This window comes from Watersipora subatra, chromosome 10 (genome assembly GCF_963576615.1).
Source record: "Watersipora subatra chromosome 10, tzWatSuba1.1, whole genome shotgun sequence".
In the NCBI taxonomy this organism is placed as follows: domain Eukaryota; kingdom Metazoa; phylum Bryozoa; class Gymnolaemata; order Cheilostomatida; family Watersiporidae; genus Watersipora; species Watersipora subatra.
In genome coordinates, this window is record NC_088717.1 from 22,662,616 (window position 1) to 22,689,705 (window position 27,090).

General features: G+C 35.2%; 1 protein-coding gene across 1 annotated transcript; it reads left to right on the forward strand.

The window, feature by feature from the left end:
• Positions 1-145: 145 nt before the first annotated feature.
• LOC137406879 (uncharacterized) lies at positions 146-26,384 on the forward strand. The gene is made up of 7 exons (XM_068093482.1): positions 146-194; positions 15,797-15,940; positions 17,524-17,655; positions 21,441-21,498; positions 24,964-25,180; positions 25,587-25,757; positions 26,126-26,384. The coding sequence occupies exons 2-7, from the start codon at positions 15,830-15,832 to the stop codon at positions 26,382-26,384; spliced, it is 948 nt and encodes a 315-aa protein (XP_067949583.1). The 5' UTR covers positions 146-194; positions 15,797-15,829.
• Positions 26,385-27,090: the final 706 nt, after the last annotated feature.

The window sequence follows — 27,090 nt, forward strand, 5'->3', positions numbered from 1 at the left end:
AACGAGCGTTTTTGTTTCCGGATTTTGGTACGGGACTCTGTAAAACTATACGACACTGGCCTGTCCCCCACTACTACACCATCGTTCTTCGTAACTATGAGTTACCGTCGTTATGTAGTTTCGCGCAAGCGCAAATTGCACCGGCGCTGGTATACATGCAACTTTTCTTCGACACTTCCACGACTAATTATCTGGTAAGCCATCTTGAACTTAAACTGTGATAGAACAAACTATAATGCTAGTTTTGGTAAACGTTCCAGCTATTAGGAAACTCTGTTTATTCGTGTGCTATGCTAATGTTCAAGAAGTTACTGTAATAATATGAGTGTGCAAATTCACATAAAAGCTTCGATAAACACATGTAAATTTTTAGCATTTATGTTTAATTATCATGGCCATGTTAGCTTTTCCATTTCACACATTTTCGGTTTTTTCATCTACGTATTTGGATTAGGTTTTTCTCCGTATGAACTAAAAGATGCCTTACATAATTTTTAACCGAATGATTTTTTTAAACAACACTTTTTAAATAAGGTATCGTTTTTTTATTATCTGTTGTTATAGTGGCGAAAGGCATAATTGCTTTAATTTTTCAACTACTAGCTTTTGTTTTACAAACAAAACTGCTATTTTTTGAGAAATTTCAGACATTGTATGTTGAAATTACTTTGTGTGCAGAGACAAATACTTAAGAAAATATTTTTATCTTATTGTGGGCGATGCTGGGGCCATGATTTTCTTATGATTATAAATACTCCTATATATCTTGCGTGTTGTGTTTGCTCTTTTTATTATATCGTATCGTCACTAAATTGTTCGTTTAAATTGTATCGCTATTGTGTTTACTTTATATATGAACAATCTTCATTGTGGTAATCAATAGTCATATTTTACAATATGTTTTTCACAAGGTATCCCAGCAAATAAACTAACTAAAAGCGGTGTATAACAAAAAATAAAAAAGAACGCAAATAAACTATAGTCTAACTAAAAAACTAGTGAATAGTCTAACTAATGTAATAATGTTGGAACTGAATGCATCAAATATGTAAAACACAAGCTGGAGGATTGAAGCAATACTTTCATTTATAATGGATCGTGATTGTGTTTTGCCTTCGTTTATATTGTTAATGTTAAATTGTTAGTGTATTATAGCCATGCCAACGCGTTAGCGACCCAATTATATTCATTGTTATACGGTTTTTACTCCGTTCTATTATCCAGAATGGTTGACATGAATGTATATAAAGGAGCACGCTCACTCAGTTGGGCATAGCAATAATCATACGCTCCTCTACTAATGGGTGTCCTTTCATTAAAGGCTGACTTGCAACAAAATTCACATTACAATTATTTGAAATCAAAATATTCACCATGTCTTACTCTGCTGTGTTGTAGGCACAAAATATGTGGAAACATGATTACAAGCTCTTAAAAGCTAAAAAACGAACAGTTGAATGCATCCTACACATCATTTCTAGCTATCTCTTGTGTTTTTTAAAATAAATTTGTTCTCTTTATCTTCATGTTTCGTCAATTATCTATCTGACATTGAAGTTGTCTTTAGTTATGAATCCAACCAAATGTAGGCTATGTGATTCTATTTTCTCGTTTTTGTTTGTAAATGTACATAGATAATATAGGTAATTTAAACACTCCCTCTGAGCAGCAATGGACTGATGGGGAAGCCTAGTAAACTTGTATTGATATAAAAAGAAACCGCATTATGTTATGGCAATTCTGCTATTAAAGCTCCTTATCTGGATTAGGAAATTTCATTTAGCATTGAGTTTCATTTATTTACTTGAGTAAATATTTTCTTTATATTTACTTGAGTAAATATAAAGAAAATTCTGTGCCTTGAAATATATTTAGCTGAAAAATGGCCAGGTTAATTGCAGCCTGTGATTAGGTGTCATTTTTCTGGTGCTTTAGGCAGCATGACTTGTGTTAAACTTTTTCATACTTCATTCAGAACTGTGAAGTTTCATACAGTACTATTCACAGTTCATACAGTTCATTTAATAAAAAAATAAGAACATTAGGCTTAAAAAAATTTGTAATCCATCAAGTAGATGCACAACTCTCAATCATGAAATTTGCTGCATAATTTGGAAACAAATATTTTGAAGGAAAACGTCTCGTGTTACTCTAATTAGTCTGTAGCTCCTTAAAACATTCTGTTTCCATTTTTCAGAATTTTTGTCCTACCAGGTTTTGTTGTGGTCCAGCATTTGATTATTTTATTGTGTTCTAGTACATGGCTTATATCTTTCATTTATGAGATCGGTTGTGTTATTCGATAGTTCAGCAATATCAGATTGTAGAGTTGTAGCCTTTTAAATGGGTTAGTATGATTTTGATGACAGTCTGATGGGGAATCCTTTTGATGGATGTTTTTCCAGTGTACTTTGCTACCATGTTCACAACAGAGGCAATATCTGGCCAAGTATTAACAGTTGGATAGAGCATGCTTTCTACTACCAACTGGTATTGTGGGTGATCATCTTATTCCTCCGTTTTAGAGGCCTTCATCAGTTTGGCTGCAATTTTCATCAGTGTTGACACAATCTTACAGCTTTCCCAGAAATATTTTGGCATTTGAGGTTTCGTCTTTTTGACCAAAAAGCAGTTGAGATTAGTTACATTTTTCAAATCAAAGCTATTGGCAAAACAGTATTTTGAACGGGTCAATCAAGTCTTCCATTTTTTGAGCAATAGCTAGACAATCAACAACTATTGCAAGAGCTTCATGTCTTTTGTGTAAATGTGTAGATCTTTGCTGGTCCGTGTAAAACCATTTGCTTTTAGCTAACTATCCAGTGCACTGTGCAACCATCTCGATGACTGCTTTAAATGCTAGGTGCTTTTTTCATTTTACTAATGCCTCATATTTTTCCATATGCACTTTGCCCTCTATCATACCATTAAAAAAATTCATTGTCACATATGCTAGATTTATCCTGAGATTTCTCACATCTTTATCCATCATATCACCACCAATGTTTTCATCAGTTCTATCCCTCTTATTATTGATTGAGAAGGGTTCATTACAGTCGGCCATAGCAACCTCATCATCATAGAGATCTGGCTTGTCATAGCATGTTAAATCTTCTTTGTGGTTCTTGCTGCTACACCTCTTCATTTACTGGTTTGACTGGCTCATCTTTGATTGACATTGTAACCCATTATTGTTCTTTGAGCCATAAATTTCTCCATTTCAACCAAATGCTCAAACGTGCTTTTTCAAATTTCAGATCCTTGCTGTGAATACCCTTTCCTTGCTTTTGATCATAATCACTATTGTCTTTGGCAGCAGTTTCATAACCAAGCTGAATCCATTGTATGATTTTGCACTATGCTTCTGTCATTCATCTTTGAGATTATGTGCAAATTCTATGCCCCAATTATTTTTATATGAGCTACTTGGGCTTGAATTTGGTCTAAAAATCATAAGGGGTCGGAATCATTGGTGATTTTACGAAGTTTCTCATTACGTAGATAGCATTCGAAACACATTGTTTTGTTAAGTGTTTCTTTTTGTTGAGAGATCCTTGGTACGATGAACTCATATCTGTTTTTTTAAAGATTATTTCACATTGCAGTTACATGTGTATTCTCTACCATTATCATATCGATGACCGTTTAAATGATTCCAATGACTCCTTTCTACCACAGGTTTCATTTCTACACATCTTGATAAGACCTCACTTTTTCTGTTCAATATATTTATAAATGTCTAGTTGTATATTAACTTGCCATTAAAAGACTTAAATTGTCATTAAATCTTGGCAAGTTAATGGCAATTAACTCGCCATGGTTTGGTGGAAAGTTAATGGCAATTTTACTTTTGCCATCGCTTTCATCAAGGTAAAAGCCATGGCCAAGGTCAATACTCCTTATTGATTATAACACAATGTTTGCTTTAGGTTTCAATGTTTTCTTCTAAGTTTCAACCACAATTTCACCAAATAGCTTTTGTGACCCACAGCTCATCCAATGAAGTCTAAAATACTTTTTCATAGGCAAGTGATTTTGTGCACAATATTCTATTTAACGTCTCTTCTCATTTAAATTGGGAGATTTTTCAGGTTCAGCTGCTTTAGACTGACTGATCAAATTGTAAGGCAAGCCAGGAGCTGGCAATGTCTCAATGATATACATGTATATATGTGAGTTTCACTTGCTAACTCTGATGCTTCATGTCAATCTTTACTTTTACTTGCCGATTACTTCAAGTTGTTTCTGATTGAAACATGACACAATTTGAAACATAGGTCATGAATTAACAATTCATTGTTGACATTAGCCATATTTAGCATAGTTGGATCATGTTTTGCTATCAGAACACTAGCATGATTATTGCTACCATTTTGTATTTTCCAAAGTACCTTTGCTCCATTTGCTTTCTGTTTCAAATTTAAAAAAAAGTTTTGATCTTTTTCTTGTTAACTTTCAGGCTTGAAATTGATCGGGCACTTTGACAAAATCATTGAATATGCCCAAGTTGCTAACAGTGGCAACTTTGTGCGCTTTTCCTTCCCGCACTCATTTTATTTCTACTCATCAATGCATTTTCATTAAGAGCATCACAACAAAGTGGACTTTTTCTGAGCTCGTTTTCCATGCGGCAGCCCTTCTATTACAATGTCTGTATTGGGTAAATCACTGCTTGCTTTGGTTGAAGAGACCAGAACATTGTATCTTTTTGGTAAGCTCCACTCGAAAAGTGGCAGCTGTGCCATCCTCCTTCATGAAATAATTCAGTCATTGCTTTGATGCACTCAGTTATTGAGTTACCACCTTTTGGATATCATAAATTTAGAATTCCTTTTAGTAACAGCCTGTTATCACAACTTTTTTACATTAATATTGAAGTTTTTTCTGTACAATGGCTGAACCCGTAGCACCTTCTAGCCAACATTAGTGAGCCATCTACTGACTAAACAATATTTGCTAAAGCATTATCTCTACATATAATAAACGTTCCGTTTCGCTTTATTCGTCAACAATATTCCATAATTCTTTTATCAACATCAAATGACACTGGATTTTCCAGTCTGCATAGTTAACACCAATTAGAAATATTATTCTTGATGGCTTTTTAGTACTCATAGTTTTTATACACTATTTGCTATAATATAATCAAGCCGTTCAACTTCATTATAGCCGGCCTGTCTCCATGTCCTACTGTTAAGTCAAGTTATTATCTAGTCTTGTATTACTATGAACATCACTGCTGTTTTCATAGAATGTACAGCAAGATTTATGTACTTCCATAGCAAAATAAAATGGTAATTATTCAAACAACGTTAAAGACGTGGTTGCATCAAATTTGGGTTGATTTTAAAATAAAGTATTTTTCTTTGTCTATCAGTTGATATGTTGCTTGTTGTGTTAGGCGATCTCATTTTCAAGATATTTGAAGATTAATTTGGAAAAAAAATTGATGGCGGTAAAAGTGTCAGGCCAAAAAAAACGCCCAGACTTGTCCAAAATTATGTAACGCGTGATACAACCTGTCTCTATCTCTCGTACTTACATCGGCTATTGTGATAAAAGTCTAGTCCTGCGCGGCTATATTGGCATATATTTTATCTTGTATTTGCTCGTGTTGGCTGGAATAAAATTTTAAATCCAGCTACAGATACATTATTACCTATGTCTCAAACGCCTCAAACAAGGAAATTTAAAAACTTGTCACATTAGCTTCTTCTAAATGCTGGGTAAACATCTTAGTACCGACTACCAATTCTACCGGTCTACACTAATTCTGTCAAGCAAACTATGGAGAATAAGGTCTTTGTATCGGCACAGTACCGTCGCTACCCACACTAATGATATACAGCCCTATAAAAGCCCCGCCCACATGATGCCCATCGCCTATTCTGGGGAGGTGGTGTCTGCATATCATTGCCTACACCGAAAACTAGTTTTTTCCTAAGTAAAATGAACAAGCTGTGTCTTTGAAAAGAATATGTAGCAAAACCAACTACATCCCTAAAAGTCATGTACAATGTATAGTCGACTGTCAACGCTATCGAGCCATTATTGGTATCAGTTTGTAGTTTTAAATTCACTGCTCACATTTGATTAGTTGATTTAAGTACTAAACAAACGGTCGAGCCATGCAAAAGTGCCTGTCCATGCAGCTCTGATTGCACTTCATAAATCCATCTATCAGACAAGATTTTAGCACAGGTGTCGACAGGGCTATGATGCATTCAATGTTCTGCAAAGCATGTTTAGCAGAACATGATTTGCAGAACATTGTCTTCAAAAATATTACTTTATTATATAATTTTTACTAGCAAAAATTTTTTGATTCGGTATAAAACTTTTATTAAAAATATTCATCTGTCATGGCCACTTACATAGTTTTAGCTCATACAATAAGACAAATTCATCTACTGCAGCAACTCAAACAAAACATCATGGTTTATGCAGCACACATTTAAGTATATTTTTTCCATTTATGGCAGTTTCTACACTAACAAATCTGCTTGGGCTGGTGGGAACACATAAACATCCGGTAATCAATTAAACAAATGCAATAAATTTGTTATGGAAAATGCAATGCTGACCCATTGCATTTGCAATAACAAATGCAATGGATCAGCTACATATCATTCATAGATATGTAATTCTAGTGCGTATCTGCTGAAAGGTTTCAAATTGGGAGTTCGATAGATTGCGAGTTTAATTTTAAAAATGAATAAATGTTTAACAAAAGCATAAGTACACCAAGCCAACGATTCGAAGCTTTGGTTCTGGAAGTTAAAGCTGTGCATTGATCAATCGATATTCCTCACTTTCTACAAATGAGAAGTGAACATCTAAAGTCAAATCATAATTATAATTTACTAGCTAAAATTGCCAAAGGAAATTTGAAGCAAATATAGCTAGGTGAAATGATAAAAAGTTATAAAACGATGATTAGTGATAGCGAAAAGTTATAATTTTACTAATTAGTACATGTATTAATCAGTACTAAAATTATTACCTTTAGTATATTCATCAATCTAAGCCATTGTATTGCTCGATGCTATCGATTAAAAAGAAGCCATTAAGAACTCACTGTACGTACATATCTCGGACGCGCGAACAGAAAATTACATTATAACCTCAAACTGGAAAATATAATCTAAATGTAAACATAACAGTATATCTATAGGAGATTTAAAGTAAAATATAAATTTACCTCCATTCTCCTATCTTCCTCTGTAGCACTTTGACCACCTGATGCTCACAAAACTCGGGAGTGACCTTCGCAGTAACTTTACAGTAATTTTTACAATTCGGTTGTTCGTCAAAAAAACGTGTCGATCGAGTAGTTTATTACAGTAACAAGTTAATTAATTTGTAAATATCGATTTCCATGCGATTTAATAATAGAGTAAAATCCCTAAATTTGAGATCACAGACAACACGTTTTACGGGTGATAACATTTATTACGACCTATTTCCCGCTCGTAGACTCTTTTCAGATGTATCACTAGTTACGTCACGGATGAAGCACCCGCTCGAATCTGAGCTTTTTAAACGATTTCTTCATTCAAACACTTCTATCTCTGGACAAGATTAGTCTGCAAAGATGAAAATGACATCAAATTGTAGCTGATGTTTTAGCCTTTTATTGGTCTTAATTTCATTAAGTCGACCTTTTTGATGCAACCACATCTTTAACAGCATAGCTAAAAAAGTAATTAAAAAAGCATAATACAAAATTGTCCAGCCATTGCAATCAATTACAACCTAACATAGTTGTTATCATCAAGTCGAATGTTATGGTAACAAATAGGTTTTACCTAGAACAGAGCTTTTATCAAATAACAAAGTTGAGAGAAACATAATACAGAAAGCTATTCCGATATGCCTACTAATTGACCAACTCTGCTGTTTATTAACTGTTATTGTTGCTGGATTATTTCCACTATTTGTTATTGGGCAGTTTTTGTATTCAAGTAGCATAAAACAATAAGCAGAAAACATACAACAAATATAAAACACACATTAACTTGCTAGTATAATAGATCACAATATTTTTTCTATCCCACCGTGCTCATCAAAAGTATAAAAAGCTATGAAAAGTAACAAAGATGAAAACGGTCAAGTTTTGCAAAAGCTAAATAATCAGGCATTTTAAACAAGTCTCCGGGCAGTGGTCTGTGATGTAATTAACACTTGGAAACATTATGGTGAAAAAATCACTTGCTTGGCTTTTCTCAATAGCGAATACTGGTTGAATGGGCTTTTTAAAATCTTCTTTCACCCCAGCTGCCATAGCTGAAATTACCAGTGCTTTGAAATAACCTTTCAAAATACAAGTTACAGTAGAGGCGCTTAAACCGTAAATAATCTATTCCAGTAATATTTATGCTATAGAGCTTTTATGTTGTTACAACAGTAAAATACATGTTAGCAGCCTAATCCATTGCAAGATCTTTCCAAACTCACTCATTTGGCCTTTCAGAAAAAATAGAGAACATTTTAATTTATTGACTACTGCAACAGCCGTATTATTTGCTTGTATTGTCAAAGTTTTTTCCTTTTTCTGATTATTTTTACTCGGTTTATGAACTATGGTTACGGTAATTTCACAATAAGTTTAGGGGAGCGCACACCTCTAACGTCAATTTACAACGATTTACTGTTTTAGACATCAAAGTTTATTCTAGACTTAGAAATTAAAAAAACACTATTTTATATGTCTACAGTAAAGCAAAACAAAAATATACTTCACTATAATAAGTGGCGTCTATCTGTCTGTCTATTGTCTCCAGTGTTCAAAGTTATGATATAAGATAGTCTTCGACAATATTCCAACTCATGAGATTCAGCTTGGTAGGCTGACACTCCAACACTAACACCTTCATTTCTCGATTGTCTTCAAGTATTTCTGAATAATAGTGCATCTACGGATTCTCTGTGCTTTATCAACATATCGAATTCATTCCCAACCAGACTGTCAAGGTACTTGTATGAATAATCGAGAAATACACGGGTTTCTACGACATTCTCGTTATGCAAAATAAAAGTTTGAGATTTTTTACCGACTTGCGTAAATTTACCTAATAATTTTTTTGACATTTTATGGAATTTAAGTTATTAAAGATATACGTCATAGGAGCATCTACTGCATATGTAAATTGGAATGTTGCGAATGTATGTAAATGAACCATATAGGTTAAAGCGGGCAAATAGCTTAAATCATTATAGACAGTGCATGGACTTCCATTATAATTTGGAAACAGCTAGTTTCGGGCAGATTTCATCTTAGGACCCCTGTTTCCGAAACTTGAGATCTTGTTATACATGAATCATTGCTTTTATACATCGGGTCTAGGCGGCCTTAAGACGATGAGTAGCTAGTCAGGAGGTGGCCTTTGCTTTAGTACATTTGCAAGGATTTCCCCACGCGTCTTCTCATGTGAGCTTTACAAATGAGGTTGTTGTGTGCCAATAACTGTAGTTGATGGTTTGTCAGTGTAATGTTTGGCAGGCACTTGTACTCTGAGAGGATTTTTGAATTCTATACTGTACTTCAACAATCTAAGCTGATGTTGAAAGGATGGTCTTAGTGAAATACTGCTTGATGTTAAAAAAGCTCACCTCGAGCAAACTATTTGTCTGTTCGGCATCAACTTGAGTTCTCCCATGTTGTTGTCTAGGCTTAAGTAAAAATTAGGAAATATTTTATAACAATATATAACTGAAAGCTATAAGCTCGCTTTATTAGGATCACTGGTACTACAAATACCTGCAGTTACCTGCATGCAACACAATATGATTTGATAGTTAAACATATTTCTGCCCCAGGGATATATGTAGATATGATATTACTGAGTTGCGCCTTTTCTTTCAGCTAACTTTCATTGACATGATAGTTAAGCTGCTGGTTGCAGCCGTCACTGCACACCCTAAACAATGTCACTTAAGATAAGTTTTAAAGTAAATAGGTCCAGACTGAAAGGAGGTCGACGGATAATGATCTTGTAATAAATATAACAACCATCAATCCATTGAACATTTTTTAGGAAATTATTGGCGTAAAACTAAGCTGAAGAAACTGCTTTGAATAAAAATATAGTTTGCAAGCTTTCAAAAACCTGTTTTAGCAAAAGTGAAATAGTGAAAGAATCTGAACTATATTACAAGGATCTGCAACATACCTGCTAAGCAAAGTCAAATGATTAGTGAAAGCAGCTCGATGATTAGGCAGACATTTAGCAAGAGCATTAGTAGTTCTTGGTTTCAGCGGTCAACTTGGAGTTCGGGTGCTGAGCTACTAGTCATTCTGACTTTTTTTTATTGGCAGGCCAACCGTTAATTGAAGCGTGCTCCTATGCCATAGATCTGAATTTACTCAAATATATAAATTAAGTTTGTGTGCTCATACCCGAAAAGAGAAAAGCCATGAATGGCGCACTAAGGTTCATTATACAGGGTGTACCCAAAATTGCACTCGAGTGCCATTGTTAAGCGCAGTCCAAAATTTATAGCACTCTTGCATATGGTATCCCAAGTGATTGGCAGTAATTGTGTAAAATCAGAGTGCATCCATCAACCTTCCCAAATTGATTGGAATTTCTAACATTTATGCAGAGTTTAACAGGGGTTCTTATAATCGAGTTCTGGTGAAGTTTTTGAAAAAGAAATACAAGTCTTAGTGATATGGATGTTCGAATTCTTTTCCAACACTTTGTACTCTTCCATGCTACAGGAAAGTTTGTTCAACTCAGATCTCAAATTAATCGAGGTTCATACTTACATTTAGTTTGACAGTGAAAATCATGTGATGTTTTTTAAGAATTATATAGAGATGTCAAATTTTTTCCACTTGATATTGATAAAAATACTATAATCTCTCTAATTATTGTTGATTTGTTTTTATCGAAGTAAATTGTGTGACATAGCGAAAAATTTGAAATATGATCAATATTGTATTTAAACAAAATAGCTTTTTAGCTCATTGTTGATTGCACAGCGCTGCCAATAAACTAAAGAGTAATGAAGTCCTCCTCATTCATTCAATAACTGTTTTGTGGATGGCTCCAAAAATGTTTTTTCAGTTTTTTATGGACTCGACAGAAAAAACATTCGCGGTATTTATTGCATTATTCACAAAATATTGGCCTGAAAAATCAGTATGTTGATTCTAAACAACTAATATCAAGGTATCCTCATCAGAAGGTCGTTAGTACTGAGCTATAGTATATGCTCCCTTTTATCCAATCATCTGTAGCTTTTCTGTCTCCTTACACAAGCTACTTCTCTACTTTTTCCCGGTCTGCGGATTATCTGAGAAATGGACTCACCCCTTTCATATCATCAAAGAGGTTTGTACGATGGAAAGAAGATTGTAATGATGGTCCTTGTTTTTGTACACAAAAAGACAAGAACCATATTGGAGTACTGATACTCAAACCCCAGGGCCTACTCAAATAAAGTTGTTACCTAGACTGCTCAGGGGTACCCCAAACACCAGACCTTGAGTAACCCACAAACTTAGTAATGTAGTGCCCTGCTTAAATAACGAGAGTTGTTCTCACAGTTAGTAGTAATCCTGTTCATACAATAAATATGAAATGCCGTAGGTCACAGCGATTAACCTGATATATAGATTCATATAAAATGCTTGAAGGTTTTGGTAGCACTGTTATATTAATTGCATAGAACTCACTGCAAAACTATAAAACCTTTTAAATATCCTAAAATTTTTAATATTCCGTACACAGTTTGACAGGAGAATTTATGTCTAGGTGTTGTGTAAATATTTAAAAGTAGAACAATAATTTTTGATAATATAAATAGGTTTGCTCAAGGTTTTGTGCCTAGTTTTGCAGTGACAACTATGTGAAGTGTTAATTCTGTACTGTACTAGGTGAATGCCCGGTGTGGCACGAGTAATAAGACTAGAGATTCCCCTGTCATACAGCCCATGACCAAAGTAATAATGAAAAAAAGAAAGGGTACTGCTGGTTGTTGAAAAAGTAGTTGTCAACAGGATTTGACAGACTATAGTGTTACCCTAGGACACTTATGTATTCGCCGCATCTAATTTTCGCATTTTCGCGGCAACATCCTCTCACGAAAATTTCATGAATGAAACTAAGCTATCATAACGAACGAGCGAAAACGCGAAATTAAATGGCTTTGTTCATTGACATTCACAATAAAATCGTCATATTAGAAATGCAGGCAATTTTTCGTGTGTGGTTCGGCTCATTCGGCAATTTCTGCTAAACTCATTATAACTAATACACCGGCTGAGTAGCACGGCAAAACAAATTAAGATAATAAGTTTTTTTGGAAAAGCCTAGACAAATAAGGAAGATGATGATATTAGTTTAGTCATTGAATTTGTAACTGATGAGGATGACAGTCTGGTAGGGAAAGTCATAAAATTGAATAATAATTATTGTGGTGATGAATTTTATTACCAACCAAAAGCAATAACAACTCGGGGCCATGGCCACCGCGGCACCGCGTGCTATAAATACTTGAATACTAATATTGGTACAACATCAGTCACTCCGGCAGGGACCTTGACGTCATTGATAGTCCAGGAGACAACTGGCAACAAGCGATCAAATTGCATTATTGATGTCGCCTACACATTTCTACCTTCGGTTCACAAATACAAACTACCATACTTTTCGGACTATTAGCCTCTACTTTTTTCTGATGATTTGAGCCATGCGGCTTATATAAGGGTGCGGCTTATCTGTGGCTTTTTATTCACCGCTAGGGCGCACTAACGGGAATCTACAATTAGTGCGCTTCTAGCGGTGAAAGAAAATACGAAACAATGCCTCACGGTACTGTCCCGTTAGGCACTAAGTTAAAAAGCGTTGGATAATACGAAACTGTGCCGTTCTGCACGGTTCCGTTTTAAATAGCAAAGTTGCTACCACGTTAAAAAGCACAGACCTTTGTTCTGCGGCCTATACTAAGGTGCGGCTTATGTATTGTTTTCTTATCGTTTTTTGGAAAATAAAACAGATGCAGCTTATATAGAGGTGCGGTTTATAGTCCGAAAAGTACGGTAGTCCCAAATTGAAAAATATTTCGTACCAGTGAACTGGACCTGAGGAAGCTAATGATGTTTATTCCACTGCATTTATTTTCACATCACTATATTTTCGCGCTCATCAGAGCTGCGAAATTAAGTTGCAGCGAACTTTTACTCTGTATGCTACTCACGAAACTAAATACTAGCGAAATATAAGTGTCTTAGGGTAATGAGAGTTGTTCGAGATGATATAAAATAAATTTGAGGGAGCACGATTCCAAAAAGATGCAACTGACAGTTTATTTTGGAAGTCAAGTTGGGTTGAATCCAGGTATATAAGTAATTGGTTGATTTTTGATATTACAGTTGTGTTTGGTAGTGTAATATAAATAGATATATAAAGTTGAAAGAGTTATATTTTAGAAGTGTGAGTTTAGAAAAGTGTTAGGAATGTTGTGAATCGATAGTATATGGGGAATATAAAGTTGTATATAAAGTAATATAAATGGAATAATGGTATATGATATAGAATAATGTTGTAAATAGATTTATATGTAGGCCCTATATAAGTATATGTAAAGTTTTTTGTATACAAAGTAATAACAAAGGAAATATATAATAGAAATATAGAAAAGGAGACACATAAAGTGTTTAGAAAAAGTTCACATAGAAAATAATAGAAATACTTTTATTAGATAAATGCAGTGCCCTGTTAAAGGTCGCACAGTCTGGTCTTCGCTCTTTTACGCTGTAGTATTTGGTCATTAATAGCTATTCGAGTGATGCGCTCCCTAGCGAAGTTGTTAGCAACTTAGTCATTGATGTTTCGAACTCGAGAGAGGGAAGAGTATAGTTCATATTGGAAAATAGTTTGTTTCCTGTTACTACAGTAAATTATTGAGAGTTGGTTTGTAGGAGCCGATGCAACTTTAAGATCTTGAAATTGGATTTTAGTGAAGGTGTGCAAATCTTTCATTTTCCCTAATAATATGGAAAAGTATAGTTCAGTAAAATCTAATGTCAAGGTCTTAAAGTTACCATTCTCAATATTTCACCGTTGTAATAGGAAACAAACTTTTTCCAATATGAACTATACTTTTCTGATAGAGAGCAACAAACGATATTCCGGCGGTAATTTCGGCCATAGACTGGTAAAATGTGCATGTTTTTCTCGTGAAATGCAAATGGCTTTATGGTTCTACTATCTGTCGCACAGCTTTATGGGCATTTTGTTGGCTGGTCTTAATTTTGATTAAAAAAGCTTGTCAGGTTTTAATGGCGATTTTAGGCCAACTTAATTTTTCTAGTTATGTATAATCCGATCAGATGTGTAAGTTTTAGAATATTGTCGACACTTTTCTAAGACTTAGTATTTAAATAGACATTCAAAGACATATTTAAATAGGTTTATATGTGTTTTGTATCATTATTATACTTAAACGACTCCACAGAAAAATGGTTAAATTTTTGATGGGATTACGGTACAAGGGTTTGGGTATGGCCGTTGATGGTTACTTTTTGGAAGGTGTGTGTGCACATACACATTTATCATAAAGCTACCAAACACTTGCTTTGCTCGTGTTTGGCCGTAGGACAAGTTTCTGCACAGAAAATTTACATTTAATCCACATATACAACATTTACCATTTTAACTTTTAACTGAAGTTTTTTGTATACTGTGTTAATTTCTGTGTAATGCGTTTGTTTCTGTGTAACTCATATCATACCAGCTGCAGTGCTACTGCTACAGCTTTATACTGATTGCAATAGACTTGTCAGCCAAGTGAGTTTAAGCATTTTCTTCACGCCTCAGTAAATTGTTTTTCTGGTACGACTTCACGCATAACGCTAGTTATAGTGTTAAGCGTTAAACTATAAAAGATTTTCATGTGTAATAAGTATGTGCACAATGTATTCTATAATACAGCTCGTTGTACAGCGTAGTGTATTGGATAAATGCCAGTGTGCGGAGCTGGAGATTCAAAGTCCAAATCTAGTGCAAAGTGGATTTTTCATTCCTAAAATTATGGCTATGACTGAACAGAATGAATACTGAAAAACACTAAGATTTGTGCATATACATACCAAATTTTTTACTTCAAACATGATGATTTTTGTATAAAATTAGAGATTTTTAGCTCAGAGTTGAATGCACAGCGCTGTAATATAAATTAAAGAGTAACAACACTTACCTCATCCACAGGCAGCTGAAAGGTAGATGGCTCCAAGCAATCTGATCACGCTTGAGCTAATAGTGCGTTAACAAATCAGGCATGCTGATACATTCTTTTTTAATATTTACACTCTATTGTCTTATAATACCAAATCTGATCTTATATTGGCTGTTGAAGCTGTGCGATGGAGATTTTTTAATAACGTTTTCTTGTTTTGATGAGTGTTGCAAAAATTTAGAAGCGGAAAGAATGCGATTTCTACAAAGCTAGCCAACAAGATGAAAGCAATACAATAGTCTGCTGAACAAACACTGACTCAGAACTTAATACAGATACCATCAGAATAAAATGCGAAACACATCTGTACTATCATGGAATAAATATAATACAATAAATATGATAGTATGAATCCTCACTTTTGTACATTATTTAGCTGATTTGAAACACTCGGAGTGACAACTTGTCTTCCTCAAAGTTATACCTACATAGAGAGAACTTCCATCCAAAATCTGCACATCACACGAAAATATTTTGATAGGAAAACTCTACCACAGCTAAAGGTTACCTGCAAATAATGAAATAATGCTGAATGGACAATGTATTTTAGGCAAGGTGATTCCGTATTCATGGTTCTACAGTCATGTCTGAAAAGCAGCTGGCCAGCAATTCCACTAATAGAGCCAGTCAGCCATCAGACTTGGCTAAATACAGAAAGCATTTGTCTGAACTAATTCTACGGAAGACCCACAGAGTGAGTGCTTATTTATGGCTGTAATGGGTTCCTAACTAACAATAATTTTTTGAAGCTTTTAAGAAAATAAAAAATAATTGTTTATTCATGTTGAGCATTCAGCTTTCTGTTATTTTATTGGGGAAACAGAGTGTTAAATGTTTCATTATATTTTTTCTCAGGTCATTGAGAGAATAGTTATTGTATTAGTCACACGTCGCTAAAGGCTGCATGTAGAAGATAACTCCAAGTTAATGTATACACATGAGACTGAACAGATACATGCGATGTACCACATTCTATGATAGATATTTTCTTTGACATCTTGTTACTTAGACTTGTCTAAAGTTTGTGCAGGGAATGTTGTAAAGCCTTAAATAAGGCAACCGATTTGATTGGTTACTGTTCTATGACAACAATGGTTAACATATGATTGGTTACTGTTATGTTACAAGTCTGGTTATTAGATTATTGGTTACTGCTCTGTGACCACTCTAGTTAATATATGATTAGTTACTGTTCTGTGAAAACTCTGGTTAATAGATGATTGGTTATTGTTCTGTGACAACTCAGATTAATAGGTGATTGCTTACTGTTCTGTGTCAACTCAAGTTAACATATGATTGGTTACTGTTTTGTGTCAACTCAGGTTAATAGATGATCGGCTACTGCTTTGTGACAACTCAGGCTAAAAGATGTTTGGTTACTTTTCTGTGATAACTCAGGTAAATAGATGATTGGTTACTGTTCTGTGTCAACTCAGGTTAACAGAGGATTGGTTACTGTTCTGTGACAACTCTGGTTAATAGATGATTGGTTACTGTTCTTTGACAACTCGGGTTACCGGATTATTGGTTACTGTTCTTTGACAACTTTGATTAATAGATGATTGGTTACTGTTATGTTACAACTCAGGTTGAGATATGATTGTTTACTAATCTGTGACAACTCTGGTTAGTAGATGATTTTGATTACTGTTCTGTGAGAACTTGGGTTAATAGATGATTGGTTACTGTTCTAAGACAACTCAGGTAATACATCATTGGTTACTGTTCTGAGACAGCTCAGGTAATACATGATTGGTTACTGTTCTGTGTCAACTAAGGTTAACATATCATTGGTTACTGTTTTGTGACAACTCAGGTTAACAGATGGTTGGTTATTGTTCTGTGACAACTCAGGTAAATGGATGATTGGTTACTGTTCTGTGACAGCGCTGGTTAATTGATGGTTGATTACTGATCTGTGACAACTCTGGTTAGTAGATGATTGATTACTCTTCTGTGACAACTCAGGTTAGCAGATGATGGGTTACCATTCTGTTACTTGGTTTATTAGCTTGACTAGAAATTGATGTCAGCGACAAATATATAGAACCATTTTATGATTATTTCCTGACCGATTACTTATTGATGGTTGCTGCCTCGCAGCACCCATGTAACAGGAGATGAAAATTGAAAATAGCTGATATGTAACAAGTGTGACAGTTTATAAGTCTCTTAAGTTGGATGTGAACCATATGAGTACATTACTTGAAAATATTTTCTAAAAGGTATCTAAAATGTACCAAAGGGTAATGCTGAAGGGTTGAGATCATATTTCAGACTCGGTCTACTCATAGCACAAGTTCTGAAGAGACATGTGGAGAGCAACAGTCACCTGAAAGTTTGTCTGAGGATGTTGAACAGTCATTGACTGTTGATTCTACAAGCATAGTTGCCAGCACATATTTTCAGGTACGGATGAAAAAAGTCCTACAGTATTAATATAACGGTTTTCGTCGTAGGTTTTTTGGAAGTGCGTAGAAATGATTTTTCTGGTTTCACCAATGAAACAGCCTGATTTCTTGGTGCTCTCTAAAAAGTGTACTCGCAACTATAAAAATTAACAGAGAATTTTCTTGTTTTATGAGCACAAAACCTCTGTTTTGTGCTCACAAACTCAAAATTACTAAGTTATATTGCTAACTCAACTGATGTTTTGATGATGGATGATGATCAGCAGTTGTTAGCTGTTGAATTACTAAGTCATATTACTAACTCAACTGATGGTTTGATGGTGGATGATGACCAGCAGTTGTTAGCTGTTTAATTACTAAGTTATATTACTAACTCATCTGATGGTTTGTTGGTGGATGATGATCAGCAATTGTTAGCTGTTGAATTACTAAGTCATATTACTAACTCAACTGATGGTTTGATGGTGGATGATGACCAGCAGTTGTTAGCTGTTGAATTACTAAGTTATATTACTAACTCATCTGATGGTTTGATGGTGGATGATGATCAGGAGTTCTTAGCTGTTGAATTACTAAGTTATATTACTAACTCATCTGATGGTTTGATGGTGGATGATGATCAGCAGTTGTTAGCTGTTGAATTGCTAAGTTATATTACTAACTCAACTGATGGTTTGATGGTGGATGATGACCAGCAGTTCTTAGCTGTTGAATTACTAAGTTATATTACGAACTCAACTGATGGTTTGTTGGTAGATGATGATCAGCAATTGTTAGCTGTTGAGTTACTAAGTTATATTACTAACTCAACTGATGGTTTGATGGTGGATGATGATCAGCAGTTGTTAGCTGTTGAGTTACTAAGTTATATCACTAACTCAACTGATGGTTTGATGATAGATGATGATCAGCAATTGTTAGCTGTTGAATTACTAAGTTATATTACTAACTGAAGTGATGGTTTGATGATGGATGATGATCAGCAGTTCTTAGCTGTTTAATTGCTAAGTTATATTATTAACTCAACTGATGGTTTGATGGTGGATGATGACCAGCAGTTCTTAGCTGTTGAATTACTAAGTTATATTACTAACTCAACTGATGGTTTGATGGTGGATGATCAGCAGTGGTTTACTGTTGAATTACTAAGTTATATTGTTAACTCAACTGATGGTTTGATAGTGGAGGATGATCAGCCGTTGTTAGTTGTTGAATTAATAAGTTATAGTACTAACTACACTGATGGTTTGATGGCGGATGATCAGCAGTGATTAACTGTTGACTTACTAAGTTATATTACTAACTCAACGGCTGGTTTGATGGTGGATGATGATCAGCAATTGTTAGCTGTTGAATTACTATGTTATATCACTAAATCAACTGATGGTTTGATGGTGGATGATGATCAGCCGTTTTTAGTTGTTTAATTACTAAGTTTTAGTACTAACTCAACTGATGGTTTACTGGTGGATGAGGATCAGTAGTTCTTAGCTGTTGAATTACTAAGTCATATTACTAATTCAACTGATGGTTTGATGGTGGAGGATGACCAGCAGTTGTTAGCTGTTGAATTACTAAGTTATATTACTAACTCATCTGATGGTTTGATGGTGGATGATGATCAGGAGTTCTTAGCTGTTGAATTACTAAGTTATATTACTAACTCATCTGATGGTTTGATGGTGGATGATGATCAGCAGTTGTTAGCTGTTGAATTGCTAAGTTATATTACTAACTCAACTGATGGTTTGATGGTGGATGATGACCAGCAGTTGTTAGCTGTTGATTTACTAAGTTATATTACTAACTCAACTGATGGTGTAATGGTGGATGATGGTGAGTAGTTGTTAGCTGTTGAATTACTAAGTTATATTACTAACTCAACTGGTGGTTTGATGGTGGATGATGATCAGCAGTTGTTAGCTGTTGAATTGCTAAGCTATGTTATTAACTCAACTGATGGTTTGATGGTGGATGATGATCAGCAGTTGTTAGCTGTTGAATTACTAAGTTATATTACTAACTCAACTGATGGTTTGATGGTGGATGATGATCAGCAATTGTTAGCTGTTGAATTACCAAGTTATATTACTAACTCCACTGATGGTTTGATGGTGGATGATGATCAGCAGTTGTTAGCTGTTGAATTACTAAGTTATATCACTAACTCAACTGATGGTTTGATCATGGATGATGATCAGCAATTGTTAGCTGTTTAATTACTAAGTTATATCACTAACTCAACTGATGGTTTGATAGTAGATGACGATCAGTAGTTGTTAGCTGTTTAATTACTAAGTCATATTACTAACTCAACGGCTGGTTTGATGGTGGATGATGATCAGCAGTTCTTAGCTGTTTTTTTACTAAGTCATATTACTAACTCAACCGATAGTTTGATAGTGGATGATGATCAGCAGTTCTTAGCTGTTGAATTGCTAAGCTATGTTATTAACTCAACTGATGGTTTGATGGTGGATGATGATCAGCAGTTGTTAGCTGTTGAATTACTAAGTTATATTACTAACTCAACTGATGGTTTGATGGTGGATGATGATCAGCAATTGTTAGCTGTTGAATTACCAAGTTATATTACTAACTCCACAGATGGTTTGATGGTGGAGGATGATCAGCAGTAGGTAGCTGTTGATTTACTAAGTTATATTGCTAACTCAACTGATGGTTTGATGGTAGATGATGATCAGCAGTGGTTAACTGTTGAATTATTAAGTTATATTACTAACTCAACCGATGGTTTGATGGTGGATGATTATCAGCAGTTGTTAGCTGTTTAATTACCAAGTCATATTACTAACTCAACGGCTGGTTTGATGGTGGATGATGATCAGCAGTTCTTAGCTGTTTATTTACTAAGTCATATTACTAACTCAACCGATAGTTTGATAGTGGATGATGATCAGCAGTTGTTAGCTGTTTAATTACTAAGTTATATTACTAACTCAACTGATGGTTTGATAGTAGATGACGATCAGTAGTTGTTAGCTGTTTAATTACTAAGTCATATTACTAATTCAACTGATGGTTTAATGGTGGAGGATGATCAGCAGTAGTTAGCTGTTGATTTACTAAGTTATATTGCTAACTCAACTGATGGTTTGATGGTGGATGATGATCAGCAGTTGTTAGCTGTTGAATTATTAAGTTATATTACTAACTCAACTGATGTTTTGATGGTGGATGATGATCAGCAGTTGTTTGCAGTTGAATTACTAAGTTATATTACTAACCCAACTGATGGTTTGATGGCAGATGATGATGGTTACTGGAAACTTTTTCTAGACTGTTAGAGCAGCATCTCACAATGTCTAGTCTGTCAATTATTATTTTCTCTTGACTACTTGACTTGCAGTCTTTCAGCACAGGCCATTAGAGATGATATGAACAACTGGTAATATTAACCAAGTCACTCAAATTTTCAATTGCTCCGAGAGCAGAATTTTATGTATTCAGCTGATCAGAAACAAGATATCAAGTCTCGCTTTCTAATACAATCAATGTTATCTATAGGTTACATGAGTTTCATTTCAACTAATACATCTTCCTTTTGCTGGAGAAAAAGTAGAGGGAGATGGTGACATGCCTCCGGTTCTGGTCTAATCTCTCCACAATCTATTATCTTTGACTTAGTGCTAAGGAAATCACTTGTTTCCTTAACATACAATTTATGATGTTAGAAATCTGGCAGCAGTGGGTCACCGAGTAGGTAATTACTTGCTGACAAATGTACCTAACACGTGCATCATGATAGTCTAAATGTTGTAGAAAATTTATCCTTTCATTCGACTTGATAACGTTGGTGATGCTGGGGATAATTATCGAGGTGAGTTAGAAGTCCTATCATTTCTCTAGCAAAAATTTTATAAAGCGACCGGTCATCTCCACTTTTACAGTCAATTAGCCTTTTGTCATATCTACAGTTTCTATGTTTTGGGCATCATTGTTCAACAAAGTCCATCATTTTATTGTTTCAAGCTGTGTGTACATTAGATTTTGGTGAAACCTGATCAGCTGGCAATACAGAACAATATTATATCAGAATGTTGACAAACAAACATTTGGCTGAATTTCAAACAGTTCCATAACCGACTGATCTTCTCTTGCCGATAACCAATCAAAAAGAACTTCATCAGCCAATGAATGTAATTTCATCTCATAATGAACCAATTTAACAGTAAAATTAACTTATTAGTGTTGAATCTTGCCTACCAGATCTTATAATGATTGTCAGATCTCTTTTATTATTGACAATTACTACTAATACAATATTTTAAAGGTTGACTTGCAACAAGGTTCACATTACAGTTATTTGGTATCAACAGATTCGCCATGTCTTTTTCTGCTGCGTTGTAGGTGCAAAATGTGTGGAAATGTTATTAAAACGTCTTCAAAGCTTAAAAAACAAACAGTTAAGCGCCGCCATCACAAAATTGCCATAGATTACAATCCCTTTCCAAAACAGCTCGAATGGACGTATCTGAACAATATGGCTTCTGTTTACACTTTCATGCAACCTCATTCGGCGAAATATTTTCACAAATATATTTCACACATTCAATAAAACCATATCTATTGTCCTTACGCGTCTATTTCATCATTATTGAAATGCTGTCATTTTGAGCAATGATATCTCAAAACCCACAGTAAAAATTGTTTAATTTTTTAATCTCAACTCAAAGAAGTGCATATCCTCTGATAAACATGACAAGCCTGTTGGTCACCTGTGAGAGTCGAAAAGTGCTGCAGAAATTATTCCCGCTGTTTGGCAGGGAGTATGGGTCGCATACATCCATCTCCTGCATCACCATGTCTACATCTCTATTACCACTACTACTACATCATCCATATCCTCCATCACCATGTCTACATCTCTATTACTACTACTACCTCCACATCATCCATCTCCTCCATCATCAAGTCTACATCTCCATTACCACTATTTCCTCTGCATCATCCATCTCCTCCATCACCATGTCTACATCTCTATTACCACTACTACCTCTGCATCATCCATCTTCTCCATCACCATGTCTACATCTCTATTACCACTACTACCTCCACATCATCCATCTCCTCCATCATCAAGTCTACATCTCCATTACCACTATTTCCTCTGCATTATCCATCTCCTCCATCACCATGTCTACATCTCTATTACCACTACTACCTCTGCATCATCCATCTCCTTCATCACCAAGTCTACATCTCTATTACCACTACTACCTCTACATCATCCATCTCCTTCATCACCAAGTCTACATCTCTATTACCACTACTACCTCTGCATCATCCATCTCTTCCATCACCAAGTCTACATCTCTATTACCACTACTACCTCTTCATCATCCATCTCCTCCATCACCAAGTCTACATCTCTATTGCCACTACTACCTCTGCATCAGCCATCTCCTCCATCACCAAGTCTACATCTCTATTGCCACTACTACCTCTGCATCATCCGTCTCCTCCATCACCAAGTCTACATCTCTATTGCCACTACTACCTCTGCATCAGCCATCTCCTCCATCACCAAGTCTACTTCTCTATTACCACTACTACCTCTGCATCATCCATCTCCTCCATCAAGTCTACATCTCTATTACCACTACTACCTCTGCATCATCCATCTCCTCCACCACCAAGTCTATATCTCTATTGCCACTACTACCTCTGCATCATTCATCTCTTCCATCACCAAGTCTACTTCTCTATTACCACTACTACCTCTGCATCATCCATCTCCTCCATCACCAAGTCTACATCTCTATTACCACTACTTCCTCTGCATCATCCATCTCCTCTATCACCAAGTCTACTTCTCTATTACCACTACTACTACATCATCCATATCCTCCATCACCATGTCTACATCTCTATTACTACTACAACCTCCACATCATCCATCTCCTCCATCATCAAGTCTACATCTCCATTACCACTATTTCCTCTGCATCATCCATCTCCTCCATCACCATGTCTACATCTCTATTACCACTACTACCTCTGCATCATCCATCTCCTCCATCACCATGTCTACATCTCTATTACCACTACTTCCTCTGCATCATCCATCTCTTCTATCACCAAGTCTACTTCTCTATTACCACTACTACTACATCATCCATATCCTCCATCACCATGTCTACATCTCTATTACTACTACTACCTCCACATCATCCATCTTCTCCATCATCAAGTCTACATCTCCATTACCACTATTTCCTCTGCATCATCCATCTCCTCCATCACCATGTCTACATCTCTATTACCACTACTACCTCTACATCATCCATCTCCTCCATCATCAAGTCTACATCTCTATTACCACTGCTACCACTGCATCATCCATTTCCTCCATCACCAAGTTTACATCTCTGTTACCACTACTGCCTTTGCATCATCCGTCTCCTCCATCACCAAGTCTACATCTCTATTACCACTACTACCTCTGCATCATCCATCTCCTTCATCACCAAGTCTACATCTCTATTACCACTACTACCTCTGCATCATCCATTTCCTCCATCACCAAGTTTACATCTCTGTTACCACTACTGCCTTTGCTTCATCCGTCTCCTCCATCACCAAGTCTACATATCTATTACCACTACTACCTCTGCATCATCCGTCTCCTTCATCACCAAGTCTACAGCTCTATTACCACTACTACCTCTTCATCATCGTTTTCCTCCATCACTCAGTCTACGTCTCTATCACAAAAAATGTTTGGACTCTCAAAGTTTTAAAAGTGGTCAATTATGAAAAGTTTACACGGTGTGAGCCACTTTTTAATTTTTTGTGTTTTCTCACAGCACGAGTTTTTTGTAGTACTTCTTGGTATACTGCATCCTATCTATTTATTTTTTGCAAAGGCTTCAATAAATCAATTTCAATATTTTGGATTACAAATTAAAGGGTTTTTAGTTATTCTACATTGACTTTTTTAAGTCAAAATTCAGTTTTGGCTTTGCTCAAGAAATTTTCAATATTTATATTATGAATAAGTGAAATTTCTTAACTTTTTCGTAACCGATTTGAAACCTTGAATCTACACCTATTCCCGAAAGCATAGTCAATACATTTTGTTATTTAATTAATTTACAACTAAAAGTTAAATGCTTTATAATGTTTAAGAATTACACGCTTTTTCTTGAATAACGAGCTATTGAAATTTTCTTGTAATTTGTGAAGAGATGACGTAACAATTATAAAACCTAAAAGTTACATGTGTATACGATTTCTCTTGTTAAATAAATTTGATGACTCTGAACTCTGATATTCTGTGTAGGTATCTGGTATCGGCACACTGGGGACGATATTCCTTCTGAGAATTCAAAGGAACTGCCACACAGACTCACTAATAAAGACAACCTGAAAGAGCTGGGGGAGAATTATATAACCCATATGATTGTGAGGGACTTGCCTATTCCTGACCTTAGTCAAGTTGCTCCAAAGCTGACTCACCTCACCCTGCACTGTCTTCCAAAGGATTCTTTTCCTCTCAGGTATTTACAGATATACATAGTTATTATACAACTTATTAGTTTACCTGGGGCTTGTCTAGTGGGCTGACTACAGAATAAATTAATAACAGTTTTAACAAGAGCTCTGTCTAATTATCAAAAAGTTTATAAATATGTTAACACCCTTATTTTCAGTTTAACAGTTTCTGTATGATTCCAGTCTTCTAGGAATTTATCATAAACTATAAATTAATCCACTTTCTGCATAAGTCTAGAATCAAATTAATTGACACAACGTGATTTCCAGAGTAGCTCCACCCACTCGTCACGTGACCAAGCAACTAATTGACCTCCGACACGCATAAACCAAAATGGCGGCTACACAAAGTTTATATTGTTTACCGAGTAATTTTGGCGAAAGCTTTTTACCGTACATTCCAACTCTTAGGCAACGAATTCAAAGAAGAAAGTATGCAAATGAAAGCTTCTTTGCATCAGTGAATGTGTTTGCTGAGAAAAGTGATGAAGAAAGTACTGTAAAGGCGACAACGTACCGGTCACAGCGAAAGAATGAGAAGCTGCTGAAGGTCACTGATGCACACTGTTCTTGTAAAGCTGGGTAAATTAACTATTTAATTATTACAAAAATAAGTGTATGTTTTAATAATATTCACCATGACTGCCTCATTTTTGTTCCATGAGTCCGATCTATACCAGGTACAGCACCTGTCAAGATTAGACCAAATAATTTGTATGTTGACACTTTTTTTACGATTTTTGATAAAGCAAATTGGAGATTGGAAGAATTCTGTGCAACACGTCTATTAATATTATTTTAGGCAGGTTACTGTCAAGATTTGCATTAATTGATACATTTAATTTTTTGTCTTACAGTATTCTAGCACTTAATGGTTTCTGTTTTGACCTTCATTGCAAGATAAACACCATTGAGGCCCGTTATTTCATAATAAGACATTTAAATTTCAGAGCTGGAGGGGAATGTGCCCATGTCCTGGGACTAGTTCTCAAGTTGACGGACTGGCTGACCAGTGGCCTGCAAGAAGTTCCCAGGGAACCAGCCTGCACATCAAAACCGCAGGAATGGGACATGCCAAGGAGGAGAAAAATCATTGCCGAGCCAGTGTCCTCCATGATCATCAGTTCGCCGGTAAATGAAGACCGAAAGAAACGCCCGCTGACTGCAGACATAACTGACAATATAAAATATAAAATTGAAAAAAAGTAGTGAGTTTCAACACATTATTGAAGACACTGTGGTTGGGGTTGGGGGGGTTGGTTTGATTGACAGGTCGCGTCATTCCAATTGTACTTTAGCTATTGTTCTCTCAGTGTAGATTCTTATATTTATCATATTCTTGTCAAATGTGGTGTTAATTAATAGTTTTTACGAGAAATTTTTGACTGTTCACATTATTAGGATATACAGCTATGGTTCAGATTGTTATTCATAATTATAGCAACATTGTTTAGACTATCATAAACAATTGTAGTGGAATTCATTGTTTGGAGATTTGTCTTCACAACAAGTGTGTTAGACCTTTATTTATAAAATTTTGTAAAAGTTCATTTCATTGTTTTGTCAACTTTGATCTAACCTATTTTCATTCCTGAAGTTTACCACTCTGTTTAAAAAAAAATTACTTTTTGTACATTCTGTTGAGAAATGAGTGTGTTAACTATTTTTAAAACTGTTATACTGTTCAACATAGTTATTGAAGGAAATGGCTCATATGATTTTTGGTCACATGATGCATAGTTTATGATAAATTTATGATTAATATAAATAATTTGGTTTGATAGTCAGTTCAGTTTTTTGTGTGGAATCTACTTATAAAAGGTTCTCAGATGCTTTATCCTATATGAATATGTTTTACACTAGTGTAAACTGTCATGCAACATTATAGTGTGAGCTCTTGAGAATGTACATGTAG